The 14,134-nt window shown below is 37.3% G+C and overlaps 1 protein-coding gene across 2 annotated transcripts in view; it reads left to right on the top strand.

The window, feature by feature from the left end:
• The window catches only part of EDIL3 (EGF like repeats and discoidin domains 3), a 262,102-nt gene extending 248,197 nt beyond the window's left edge, over nucleotides 1-13,905 (top strand). For both annotated transcript variants that reach the window (XM_075527316.1, XM_075527315.1), the window contains one exon: nucleotides 10,012-13,905. In XM_075527316.1, the coding sequence (XP_075383431.1) occupies nucleotides 10,012-10,161 (150 nt within the window). In that variant the 3' untranslated portion in view covers nucleotides 10,162-13,905. The remainder of the gene's footprint in view (nucleotides 1-10,011) is intronic.
• The last annotated feature ends 229 nt before the right edge of the window (nucleotides 13,906-14,134 follow it).

The raw sequence follows: 14,134 nt of genomic DNA, 5'->3' as shown, positions 1-14,134 counted from the left end.
GATTTTTTTTTTCTGGAAATTATTCACTAGAGTTTCAAATACCCAATGGAAAGATTATTTTTTATTACACTATTAAATTAATACAAAACATAAAAAGTTTCACAACTTCCTTTGCAAATGTTTAATGAGAGGCATAGAGAAAGTATAGGTTTGCTGATTGATTTACCTGAAAGCATTTAACTTTTCTCTTGTTATTTAGGAGATTATTCATTATGCCTTTCCTTTAAACTGTGTAACACTTTTATACTGCAAATACCTGAATTCATAATATCATCTGTTAAGAAAGAGATTACAGCATATGCATTGCTTAAGGGAAACGTTAAGCAAGCTGACAAAATGTGAATTATTTATTAAATATCTTAGTGGGTTTATGCCTGACTGAAACAAAAGATACATTTATAAAAATACCAGACGGCAGATGTGTCTGATAGTGCATATCTCAAACATGGTGTTTTTAACATCTGTATTCAGGATGATAAATGTTCCCACTTGTACTTATTTTTGTTAGAATACACGAAAATTCTTCAGTAAAAAATTAATACCGTTCATATAGGTCAATTAATTTTTTTTTAAGTAATGAGAAAGCTTTTGATATGTATTGATATGTATTGTATGAGTACAGGTAGATATATTGATGAGGGGTTAGACAACTGCATCTCTTAAATTTCACTGGTTTTAGATGATTGATCAAATATACACCCATTTATTAGGGGAAGGTGTCCTAAATTACTGGATTAAATATGTACATAACTGTATGTGTGTGTCTGCATAGACATATTATGTTTGTAGGATTATTATCCAAAGATGACACTGTAAAGTCTCACTCTTAAAAGCCAAATGGCACTTGACTGTGGTTTTATCCTGCACAGAGATTTTTCCCCATCAAATTCTAAAGGATTTTAGGTAGGGAAAACAAAATCAGTTGTATTAGCCATCCAACTGAGACGGTCCTGACACCAATGATTATGGATGTGTCTAGTATAATTGGTTGTCAGATAAAAATTGGAAACAAACAACTCACCTTTCATAGACGTACCATAAATGCATTCAATATAAATGACAGATAGCCACTTCAGTGCTTTGTACACATCCCATTTTAAATCCCTGGCATTTAAAAACAGAAGCAAAAGATCTACTGTGAAAGAAATGTCTTCTCCAAGCCAAACTTCTACTAGCAAAGTGTTGCGTTCATTTTACTGAAAAAGGGAATGAACATGCGTTCAAGTCTCTGGTGAGAAACATAGTAACAGTCACAAGCAAATCCAAAAGAAAATGCACTCTCACTTAACAGCACTGTTCCAATCTACACTTGTTTATAACATTTGCCAAGGCAATTAAATTCTTTCTGCTTTCATCATCAGCTGGATTGTTAATTGTTATATGCATAGTCCGTGAGGAACAATGGAAAACTCTTAATCATTGTCTTATTAAAACATCTCACATCCCATATTAATTAACATCCCTAAGAATAAAATAGATGCATCTTATTATGATTCTTTAACAAATCAAGAGCAATTAAAAGCAGAGTGAGATCAAATACACTTAGCTGGAAATTAGGCGTTATAACTTCTGAATTTAAATTTGTACGAAATAAACAAGATCACTTGATATGAGTCTAGACCTCAGTCTTTGATACATAAACTTTAATCAAAAATATCTTTACTATTTTTATTTTTTTCCATGTGACAGAAGTCTGGAAAAGTCAAAAGTCTGATGGCAGAGTCTGACATTCCAGAAATGGTCAGTGAACTTGGCAAAACTTTATAGGAGGTAGGACTGGAAAGGATCTCGAGACAACACCTAAACGTATATCTCTTGACCTATGCAGAGATATGACGCTCCTCTCCTCCCATCCCCTCTGAGGTCTTCTCAGCAGAGAATGGGATTCAACAACCCCCAAGTCCCCTCCTGCCACCCTAGGAGTAGGTGCAAAAGTTCATTGTTAGAACTAAGGCTTAATTCATTCACCTGTCCTTCACCTCATATGAGTTCATATCCTGCACCATTCTCCATCAGATTATTATTTAATATGTTTGTAGAAATAGCCAGTGATAAAAATTCTACTATATAAGCAGTCTATTCCAGTGTTTAAATATCCTTAAAGGTGGAAAGGTTGTTTATCCCCCTCCCTGCAGTACATCCACCCTGTCCTCAGAGGACACAAAAACCTGATTTTATCTTCCTCTTTTCAGACAGTTTCTTTTGTTTGAAACATGTTACCTTTTTTCTTCTCAATTTCTTCTTGGGGAAAAAATAATTGTCATTCTTTCAGTCTTTTATCAAAGGGTATGTTTTCTCAACCTCAGATCATTCTGCTTGGACCAGCTCTTCCTGAAGTGCGGTTTCCCAAGCTTGTTGTAATGTTGCAGTCTTTAGCGCAGAACTACTGCCTGCTCCATCATTCTCCATATAGTACCTGTGACATTGGTTATGATTTCCTAAGGTTTGGCTTGCTACTCATCATTATTAAATTGCACCATTGATCTTCTGCGCATTTCTCCAATTTGTCAAGACCACTCTGAATTTTGATCCCACTTTTCAAAATGGGAAAAGCTTGGCCACATCTGCACTTTTGACAAGCAAATCTATTTCCATCATCCATTTCATTACTGAGAATACATAAATTGCATTCGGCCAGAGGCATGGAGTGTCACCCAGTAAAACCTTCCACTTTGACACCAAACCCTTCATCACTGCTCCAGCTGGGTGTGTGTCAGTGCAGTGTGCTCTGATGGGATTTGCCCACTGGATGTGTATCGCACCAGAAGTACTGGCCGCACTCTGGCCTCTGTGCAGTGGAACAAAAATATAAATGAAAAATAAAAACGGCTGAAGAAAAAGCAATGCTGTGCCTCATCCATGGGGAGCAGAAGAGAAATAGCATCATTGGTGCTGTCTGATAGTAACATCTTTGCACAGCATGCACAACAATTTCCTTAGCTTAAGTAAAGATACAAGATTTGGCCCAAAATGCAAAAACACTGCAGAAGAAACCATGTTTTCACAGCAAAGTGAAACTTTCATGAGATGTTTCTTCTGTCCCCAGGAGATACAGAAGGGAGATAAAAGATAGATACTGGCAACTATCAACAGCAGCAAGCATAAATTATTCATAATTTACTCTCATTCATTCTATTTATTAACTGAACATCTTGATTTTTTCTATAGATTCTATGTATAGATTCCTCATTTCCTCTGCAGGTGATTTTCTCATCCTATACTCATTCTGTGACCCTTGTACAATTGTCCAATAATTTAGGAGAAAGATGGTTCCAAAAACTTTCAGGGAAAGGAAGACAGGATGAAAGAAAAATAACTATTTTTAAAGTCCTAACAAAATACATCATTTTACATTCTGGAAAAGCGAAGATAAAAAGAATGTCTCCGACAGAAATTTTGGAGATATTGGTAGGCTGGTAATAATGATTTGCAGATGAATATTGTGACTTTAAAACGCATTGAAGTAAGAGCTGAGAACTTAATCCTGTCTGGTGCTGAACATCTCACTGTTCAGTTTATAGGATGAGTCCTAATGTATCAGCAGACCTCAGTGAATTCCTGAAACTATTCACCTCTGCCTCTTCATCATTTGTGAAGTTATTTTATGAAGGAAAAAGATATTGGTATCTTGTATTCACAAGTGCACTATGTGCACAATGCATCTTTGACCAATCTGCAACAAGTTAGTTGTTTCAAACAGAAGGAAATATGGTGTTCGGTTTTCTTCTTTGCACCATTTCAAATGGAACAGCTGTTCCAAGAACAGTGGCTCCTGCAGCTCCTGTTTGGCTTCTGCTATTTTAACAGCCAGTCGTTTGAGTTCACGTCTGTGCTGAACTTATATGAATGCAGACGAAAAGGTACTGGGGGGAAAAAAAGCATGTCTTTAAAAAATGAAGCCTTTTTCTCATTCATTTTAAATTGTTTGAATGAGTTACCTAGAAAATAAGAAAGTTTTTCCCGTTGTCCTCAAGAAGCAAAATAAATTACATTGCAGGTTGGCAAGTAGGAAGAAAATGTTTTAGAAAAAGGACCAAAGCTAATAGCTATCTTGTTTTTCTCAACTAGAGGTCAGTAGCTCACTATGCCTCCAAAGCTAAGGACATCCAAACCAAATTTGACCTTTTTTTTTTTTAATCACATTCCACATGTGATTTATAAATTGCACAGCCTGCTGTAGATAACTCAAGGCCAGCTGCAATGTCAAATGGCATTTTAGAGGCTGTTTTTTAAAATAAGATGAGAACATTTGAAAGTAGCCTAAAGGAGTCTAGCAGTCTGCAGCACTGTCAGTCATTATTAGCCATCAGCAGTGTAATTAGCTGCAGGTAGACAATGTCCAGTATCCAAATGGCCACTGGATTTGTGCATAAAATGATGAACTAGTTGTAAGTTATATGCTTTGCATGTCTAGTTAATTGCCATAGCAACAGAAGACAGGAACCTACTTATAAATGAAAAGTTAGATCATATCAGGTTAAAAATCTTTCTGCTAGATTTGCTAATGGTTTTTCTGTATGATGTTTAATTATTATAACACCTCGTTTACATTGATAGACTCAATTCCTACATATAATCTACACACTTGGCACAGTTAAAGAACATTTTTTTACTAATATTATTTAAATTGTTATTATTATTTAATACTATTATTTAAAATAATGTTTCTAATCTAGCAGTAATATTTTAATTTTTTTCTGCGCTGGTTTAAATTATGAGTGACTTCTGTTACTTTCAGCTGAGTTAACATGATTTGTATCAGATGAAGATCTCGCTATACTCATTCCACGTTGTGCATCCAGCACACGTATCTCTCTCCCTCATACCACATTAAGAGCTGAAGGAAGACAACATGCTCATATTAACAGTCTCTACCTTGAATTTGTATAAGCATTTCTGGAGGGAGGTTGTTCTTCAAAATATTTCTCTTTTTGCTTGGCTTTGAACCTTCTATCATAAGGCATTTACAAACTATGTACAGTGGAGTAAATTCTCATTTTAGTAGCATCAGTAGATAGATCAAGTGGAAAAAATAACAAGAATGTGATAGTATATTTTGCAAGTTTAAGTTTTATCTGCCTGATACCTATTCTGAACTTGAAGAAATAATAAAGGTCGTGTAATACATATTCTTGTTCATGTATCACGGAGAAGGAAAAAACAGTCCTTCTCCTGGCACTGGACCCTTTTGCATAGCTATACATTGCATGCCAACCAACTCCTGACTCTTCAGCCAGTCCCAAGAAAAGTGCTTGCTGAAGAAGAAAGGAGGATGGCTAAGATCAGGAGTGGAAAATTTACACCCACCCGCAGAGATTTTATGTATACCAACTGAAGAGAAAGAATGTCTTTTTTCTCCTCTTAATGACTCCAAAAACACATGTCCACACACACACACAGATATGTGTTTACATATGTATATATGTATATTAAAAAACCCCTACCTAGTCTTTTATAGTGGAAGGCATCTTCCAGGGGATTGAGTATGGCTATAAACAGCAGCTCTGTTTCTGGTGGGAAATCAATACATCTTTCACCAGCTTTTACCTGGTGTTGTTCACTTGTAACTCTTCACGGTGAAAAGAGTTACTCCACCAAGAACAAAAAACTTCAAAGCAAGTAAATAGTCCATTTAAATATGCAAATTTCCTTTCTTGCTTAAACAAGTCTTCTTCAGTGGATAGTAATAAAGAAATAAAATGTTTCCAAAATAAAGGAATATGGCTGTCAAAAATTACTTTTAATGCAGCTCCTTTTTAGATTTTAAATGAATGGTGCCCCTGTTATTTGTCTGTACACTGAGATGTTCTGCACTTAAGTAAACTTCAAACTGAAGCTAGGTCTAGCTGTTCTTTTAAAATAATCTGCCTGTTGTATAAGCAGGATTAACTGCTCCATGAAATAACATGTTTAAAATATTCTGCTCGGAATAAAAAATATGGTTAAGGTACAGCAGATAACATGGTGACTTCAACATCTGAGGCTTGAATATTAAAGTCTCAACTCTCAGCCATTATCATAAATATCAGGAACCAATAATGCTATAGCCGATGCAGACTTTTCATGCAATTTAAGTTTCTGCAAGACATGCAGTCCAGAAAGATTCTCTGTGGAGAGAGTTTTCATCCTCCTCGCACATCCATTGACACAGCACCACAAACAATCTTTCCCGCTGCAGCCACCTGTTAATGGATGTGCCCTAAAACCTGGTTTCCAGCTCTACATTTGGAGCAAAGCAAACACCACTTGTAATAAATTCCACTTTTTCCCAAGCTATTCTTCCTCAGGTATTTCTTCTAAATTATTCTGTCATAAAACATACAATAGTTTTCTTTTTAAAATATGAATCAATTTACATTGTCATTATTTGGATTTGCTGCTTATGCCATAAAACAGTTAGTTCTATTGAAAAATCTTCGTGAATGTTTGAAGGCTAGACATCCAAATTGCTTGTTGGACACAATTATAAACAAGACTTGTTAATATTTCAGAAATCTTTTTTGCAGAGAATACATGTTTTCCAGGTTTTTGTTCTGTTTTGCATGAACTGATCATAAAATAAGTTATCATACTTAAAAGTACAACAGCATACATTTTCTACTTTTTTAATTTTAATAGCAGCTGTAAGAGACTAAGCTACAGAGGAGCTACACATATGTGTGTGGGGTGTGTATGTGTAAACTTGCTGAAGCTGCTGAGTAAATGTTGTAGCAAGTTATACCTTTTAAGTATGCAGACTGACATAAATAGATATATCCACTGTAAAATCTTTAACATTCTACAACAAAATTGTCAAAACGCAGGAGCTTCGGTCAGCTTTTACCAACACAGGCATCTTGTAAGTGGGAGCCACTGGGCTGGGTGAGGCTGAAGCTCCAAGTGAGGGAGCATCCTGTAGCAGATGACTAGAGAAATAAAACACATAGGGCTGTTATTCTTCCCTAGTGTACCTTCCCAGCCTCTGGCTGTCTTCTATCTGTATTTTTAAAAGCCCCTGCTGATTTTGCCCCTGACAGTTTATCTGATCTTTAACAGTAGTTAAGGGCTGTGGAAACTGTGCCACAGTTTAATTATGTGTTGTACAGGGAACCCTGACCTTTAGGTGGCTCAGGACAAACCTGCTATCATTCCTTGTCCCCTTGGCTCTGGTAAGGGGACAGGGCAATATTGCCTGCTATTGATTTTCTCCACGCCGCTTACGATTTTATAGACATCTATCATATCTCCCTTCAGGCTGAAGAGACTTAGTCCATTTAATAATTTGCAAAAGGACATTCTTCTGTGCTTGTGGCCATCTCGCCACTTCACTCTGTATATTTGCTGTTTGAGATAAGGCAGGACCAGATCTGCATCCACCTAGAACTCAAAATGAAGATATGCGCTGGCTTTATGCACTGACACGTTAATAACTGACGCTCTGCTCTTTATTCCTTGACCACTAATCAGCTTGGGGTTTATTGTCATTGGACTTCTTTTTTCATCTGAAAAACTATGTATTATAACTCCAACATCAGCTTCTTGAATGCTACTAAATTCTTACAGTCTTCAGAGGTGTTGTATATGGAAACAAACTTCTCAGAAAGAAATGTGAGGAGTGAACATTTATGGTACAAGGCTACCGGCTCTTCAAGAGCTTTTAATTCCTTAGGTGGTTCATTTAGTATTGACTGTTTGGGCATAAAGCAACAAGTAAGTAAAGAAAAATTACATTTGGCTACAGAAATAGTTTTTTTCTACTGCTAAGTCAGATGCCCAGTTCTTGTCCTTTGTCCTCCCTGCTCTTTCCAAGTTTCTTGACTCCATTCATGAACTTAGGCTGAAGTAAAATGAAGAGTGACAAAGAATATATTTTTTCCATAAAAATCTGCCATGGGTCCACAGCAAAAAAATCCAGTAAACTTGCTCTTAGAATATTATATTCCATGCAGGTCACATTTGTGGACGCTGACAAAGCTTCCTTCACTTTCTGATAAATTTATTTCCCTAAAATCCTTTTTCTGATCTAGCACATTTAATTAATTTATTGAAACTGGATCTTGAATTTTGAGGGAAGGTAAATTTCAGATTTGCATACATTAACCTCTGAAACAGATGAGTTTGACTTCAGGTGCTAATGAAATCATGTATGAATTAGAAATAAAATTTAATTCTTGTTTTTCTGCTCTAAGTAAATGACATAATCCTACCTTGTTCAGCTGTATTTGTTGCTTGGTTTGCATCACATACTTTTATTTATTTTGCGTAGCTATATGCGGATACAAATATTGGGCCTGTAGATGGGTTCTTCTGAGAACAAAAAACAACAATGTTTTTTGTTCTAAGCCTTCATTTAAATGTTGTCTCTGAAATATATCTTCCATAGGCAAAATAAAATAGAGAGTAAAAGAATTTTCCAGTAGCTCTGCAGCAAGAATTGTCTGCAGTTCTGCATTGCTCATCGTGTGGCTTGGTAAAAAAAAATCAACAGATATATTGCATGCATGTGCAAGAAATCAGATGAAAAAAATTGACTTTTATGCTTTCCTAGCTGCATATTGTACATTGGGGGGTGCCACTCTGTAACTTTAATAATAAGCTTACTGCCTTTTATTGTATGCTTTATTGCCAGAAATGAAACTCAAATTGAGGCCAATCTTGTTAGCCCAAGCTCCAGCTCATTTATGTAATCAACACTGTACTTGGGCAACAAACATTTTTTCCTGTGGTAAATACACTTTCTTCTTAGACTCACAGCACTGTTGTTTCTGTGCTCAGTCTGTCTGCAATTTTTTCCGTCTATCTTAACTCCTAGGTGCTTTAATGCACCCATCTCTGTGTTAGTGAGATGCCAGATGAGAAGGCAAATTTATCACTTGTGAAAGAGCATCACATGTGGAGGATACACGTTTTGTTCGAGATGCCAAATTGATAGCACTTGAGAGAAGCTTTCGAAATTCAAAGAAAATGTGAAGCATGGAGACCAGAAAGTGAAGATTTTCATATAGTGCTTTGTAAACATGTCACGAAAGAACCAGCTTAAGGGCTAAAATAGTAGATCAGCCTCTTCTGAATTCAACCTCTGACATTCGTCTTGAGAACTTCCAGGAAACTTGTCATTCTGCACTAATTCAGTCATATAAGCCCTCTTCAGGAGGACCATATTCCTCCTCTGCATGATGCAAATGAAACTCATTCATTTCAAGTTGAAAAGCCATCAAATACAGTTTTTACAAATGAAAAGTGAATTGGCTGACATTTGAAGAGAATGAACATTTCCCATAAAAACTGAAAATTTCCCAAGAGAATAATCTGATCATTTTGCCAAAAAGTGCTGCACTGGCCTTTGAATTTGAATAGTGGCTGCCAGGGGAAAAATACAGCATTGTTTTAACACAGACAGAAGTTTGGGAACTCAGTTATGTATTGGTTAACCCATACTAGGGGAAATAACATCGTAACATGCACTGTACCATGCCTGGATTTTTTAATTTGATCACAAACCGATGCCCTTAATTCATATGTTGACTTTTGTTTGACAAAAGAAGATAGTATCCTTGATAATCACTAACTTTACAAGGGTTTATATACTTGCATCTAAGCTGCATTCATAAGTCATAAAATAAAAATTCTTCTTAACTTTAATTATTAATGTTATTTTGTTGCAAACAATAACAGGATCTCCCGGGATTAATTTGACATGATACAAATGCCAAGTAAAAAGACATTTAATTTTTTAAATGTGAATGATTTTTATGTAACTTTTAGAGCGGGGCCCTGGGTGTTGGCAGAACAGCAGATTGAATCAAAGGCTAAATCTGCACCGGGGCTGAGCGTGCCACGCTCATACCCAGCTCCGAGGTCCCTGGCGTGCAACGAAATCCCCAGGTCTTAGCAAAGGCAGGTGCTCTTGGCAGCATCAGTTGGGTGCCCAGATGATCAAAATTCAGCGTGGAGACCAGGGGACATCCGGGGTGTACCACAGCTGTTCCTTAGGCCACGTAGGCTTAAATCTTCTCATTACTTGCCCTTCAGGTGTTCCAAGGAAATTTTGACAACGACACGCACCGTAAGAACGTCATCGACCCTCCGATCTACGCCCGGCATGTCCGCATCCTCCCGTGGTCGTGGTACGGCAGGATCACCCTGCGGTCGGAGCTGCTGGGCTGCACGGCGGAGGACTGAGGCGGATCTCTGTTAGGCATCGCAGCTCTCGGTGTAGCTAAAAGTCCCTCCGTAGAAGAAACTGTGCAAAGCCTGTAGGATGCTGAGTGGGTTTTTCATGAACAAGTGCTCATTTTATGGTAGGCCGCTAACTGTCTTTTGCAAGGAGGTCTAAGCCTGCCCTTTAAATGATCCAATCCAATTTTGTCCTTGAAATCTGTTAGTGTTGTCCCTTCTGCTGTGGAATTATCCTTCTAGTTTTCCTTTGAGTTGTTCACACTAGTTGAAACGTGTTAGGGAAAAACAGCAGCATCCTTTTTACAAGGGAAGAGAAATAGCATGACAAAGCTCATTTGCAGCTTTAGAAACATTGGGCTGACAAGTTCTCCATAAATCATAATGTCATCTTACTTGCAAAAAGTGATACTGCAGCTTTTAGCAATAAGTTTACTTGGGGATGACTGCATTATAGTAATTGTGCCTATCAAACACTGTCAGTATTTATGACATATATTTTGGAAGATACTCTGTGGTACTGTAAAACACAGTACCTGTGATATTACAAGCTACCTTTCATCACTTTCATCTGAACAGCAGAGTCCATGCACCTAAAGGGTTTTCCTAACTAACCCCATTTTCCGTCTCTATTTTGCATGCTATAGACATGGCCTCCATCTTTTCTGTTTAGTATCACCACTAATGTTATTCTCCTTGAAAGAGGTGACCTGTTTGCATATGGAACAAAATCTGCTATCGGTATATTATGAAGTTAATGAATTTGCCAAAGTTTATTAATTCTGCTTGAGATGCGCTTTTTCAAGGAGGCTGAGATAAGACACCAGGGTACTTGTGGTATCTCATCTCGAGTACCCGCATAGGTAAAGGCACACAGCGCATCAGAAATCCTGAGCCCATTTTGTGACTTGCCCAGGGGTGAGCACACAACCTTAGACAGAGCTGCCTGCCCAATTACTTCTTTCAGAAACCATCTTAATTTCTGTGAGGAGGTAAATGTGGGCTGGAGGAATCAGGTGCTAAAAGACACACAGGAGGAATGACTCCCTTACTGGCAGGAAACTCTTGTAGGCTCTTATGGTTGGCAGTCACAGCCTTCCTCCCAGGCATGAAGGCAAGAGGTGTCATAGGAGTTCAAAGCTGGGCCCTTGGGACCCTCCACTCCCAACTATGTCTTCTCAGATATATGCCAGTGAGCCACGAGGAAGCTGATTTTTATCATGCCTCATCTACAGAAATGCTTCATACACATTATGTTGTTTTAACAACACGATAGCCGGCAAGGACCCCAGTTTACAAAGTAGGTTTTAGGAGGAAAAGTGGAGCAGTAGGGGGGAAATTCTCCCCCCATGCCTCAGTTTCCCCTGGTGATGGAGGTAACAACACCAACCTTTGTAAAGCGTTCCGAGTTTCTTTGGAATAAGGTGCTCTACGACTATGTTATTGTAGCACCGAAGTCTAAAAAAATCATGGGACAAGGAGTGAGGGGACCTTTTATCTGTTACCTGAAGTAACAGCATTTGGGATTACTGCCACCCTTTTAATTTCATAACAGGCTGATGTGGAGAGAGATAGATAAATAGGTATACAGCTGCATGTTTTTAGCAAATGCCACTGAACTTATTTTTTGTCACCGTTACATTCTCACCGAAACGCTGAAGTATCAACCTGGGTGCTGCTTCCCAGGCAAACAGCTAGTTGGCCCACAGTCTGCAAAGGGCAAAGTTTACTTTGGAAACAAAATGGTTTGGATTTCAAAACCCTGCATTTAATCACACATTCTCCACCACAGACAAAATATATTATCCATTGAACTGTGAAAGACTCTAGAATAGCAGCCAGGAATTTTACATACAAGAATTGGGGATATATTGGTGGCGGTTTTCTGATAGTGTCACTTAAACTGTCACATTTTAACAAACAGAACACCCTGCCTCTATAAAATGACTTAATCCTTAAACTGTATTTATACAAGTATTTATTTTATAAGGCTTAGACATTTAAAAGACTTCTAAAGAAGAGTCTTGTAAAGGTAAAAGTATGTGTAAGAAATGTTGAGGTCCTGTGCAACACTGCTAAGTTTGTTCTTTATTTTTTACTTTGTGCTGCATAACAAAAGCCACTAGACTGTTACTGTCTTGTCTGTAACTGTGTTAACAGCATTTTTAATGATGTATATATGGAGTGGTCTTCAAGCATAGTGAGCGATTTTAAAGAGAAAGTCAATCATGATGGTACTTCTAAAGAGCAAAAAAATTCTGAATGATGGAGAACAAATGTATTCCTAAATCACCTGCTGCCCATGTTTTGCACTTTTGGCTCCACAAAAAAAAAAAAAAAAAAAAAAAGAAAGAAGTCATATTTATCTCTTTAGGGCACACACAGTATTTAAAGACGTCCAAAAACATTTTCATGTTGTGGGAGAGCAATTGACCCTGAATTTAATTACAGATATGAAGAATAGCATGTAGCTATTTCACTAGTCAACTGTACCCAAAGAATGGAAGGCCATTTCTGAAAATTAGGTTCCCTAATTTACCAACTTGTTTTATTGTTCCTTTGAAATATTTGTTCTGTGTTCTTAAGTCATTTTTTCATGTTATTAATGTTTTGCAACTTCAATTTTGCTTTTGGAATAGTCTTTCTTGGTTTAGTAATTTAACTGTTATCCATTCACCTGCATATAAAAATAGCATTGTCATGATACCTAACATAGTAATTTTATTGTGTATTAATTTAGAGCTCAATATTTTCATCCTTACGTCCCGTGCCAGCTTTCATCTGCCAGCAGTCTTCACAACCTGCAAAGAAAGCTCCATATCCATTGTGATAACACTCTGTGATAATTTATAAAAGAATCATATAAGAATCATATAAAAGAATCATAAAAGAATCATACAATTTCAACCAACATACTGGGGCTTTTTCTAATGAAATTATTCCTTAGCTACCAAGAAGCTTTCTTTAAATGGCATCGTGCAGCCATAGTACCAAATTCTGCTCCCAGTGTCAGCAGTATAAGTCTGAAATAACTCTTGATTTCTGTGGAATACTTCAGATTTAATGAAACAGATGAGAATCAGATTATCATCTAGAATTAAATTTTTTCCCTTTAATTTTATTTTCTTGTCTTGGTGAACACCTTTGACATAAGGCACAAGTTATAAATTAACATGAGTGTACTCTCCCAGCGATTCACAACTGGCATCCCAAAACCAGAAATAAGTGCAGGATATGTCCCTTTAAGAGGGGATGGAGAAACACCCTGAAATGATCCTTGGCTTCTCTATTAATTGTAACAATAGCATTGAACAAGACTGAAAATGTTCTCCTAATTAAATTTCACCCTGAACCAGTTGAGTATTTGTAGGCAGACTTCACCTTTCTGTAGCTCTGTAATGTGCTACGTTTATAGCCTGGGAAATAAAGCACCGGCACAAGGCTCTGTTTTATCTGTGTTCTGTTAAGGGCTTATCGCGTTAGCTGGCTCTGGTTTTGAGGTTGACTTTCTCTTTTGGAATGGCTGCATACAAATTAGTGTCAGTTTTGAAGACTAAGGATACTAAATGAGTGTATCTTTGCTATACGACAAATATGAACTATAATATTCAGTGCTGGCTTCTGATGTGTCAGTAAGTACAGAAGTATCTCGGACACAATGACCTTTGCAACCTTTCAAGCTGTGTAATATTCAAATGGTTTTGTATATACTTAAATCATGTAGAACGATGTAAAACCAGTATGACCTTGTCTAGTCTTCAAACTTAACAATAAAACTTTTGAAAAATGAGGTCATTTTTGAAGCACTTATATTGCAATACCTTGAAGGAGATGCAACTTATCTCAGCTTCACTGGCAGCAAATGCAGAGCAGAGATATGATGTGGCATTTCCCTGGATTCAATCGCGGGGTCTTTGCGGTAGGTAAGTTTGTTTCTGGCAAAATCAACCGTGGTGCTGCACTCCTTTCAATGTGTTCC

The sequence above is a fragment of the Mycteria americana genome, chromosome Z (genome assembly GCF_035582795.1).
Source record: "Mycteria americana isolate JAX WOST 10 ecotype Jacksonville Zoo and Gardens chromosome Z, USCA_MyAme_1.0, whole genome shotgun sequence".
Taxonomy (NCBI): domain Eukaryota; kingdom Metazoa; phylum Chordata; class Aves; order Ciconiiformes; family Ciconiidae; genus Mycteria; species Mycteria americana.
This window is presented reverse-complemented; position numbering and strand designations above follow the sequence as displayed.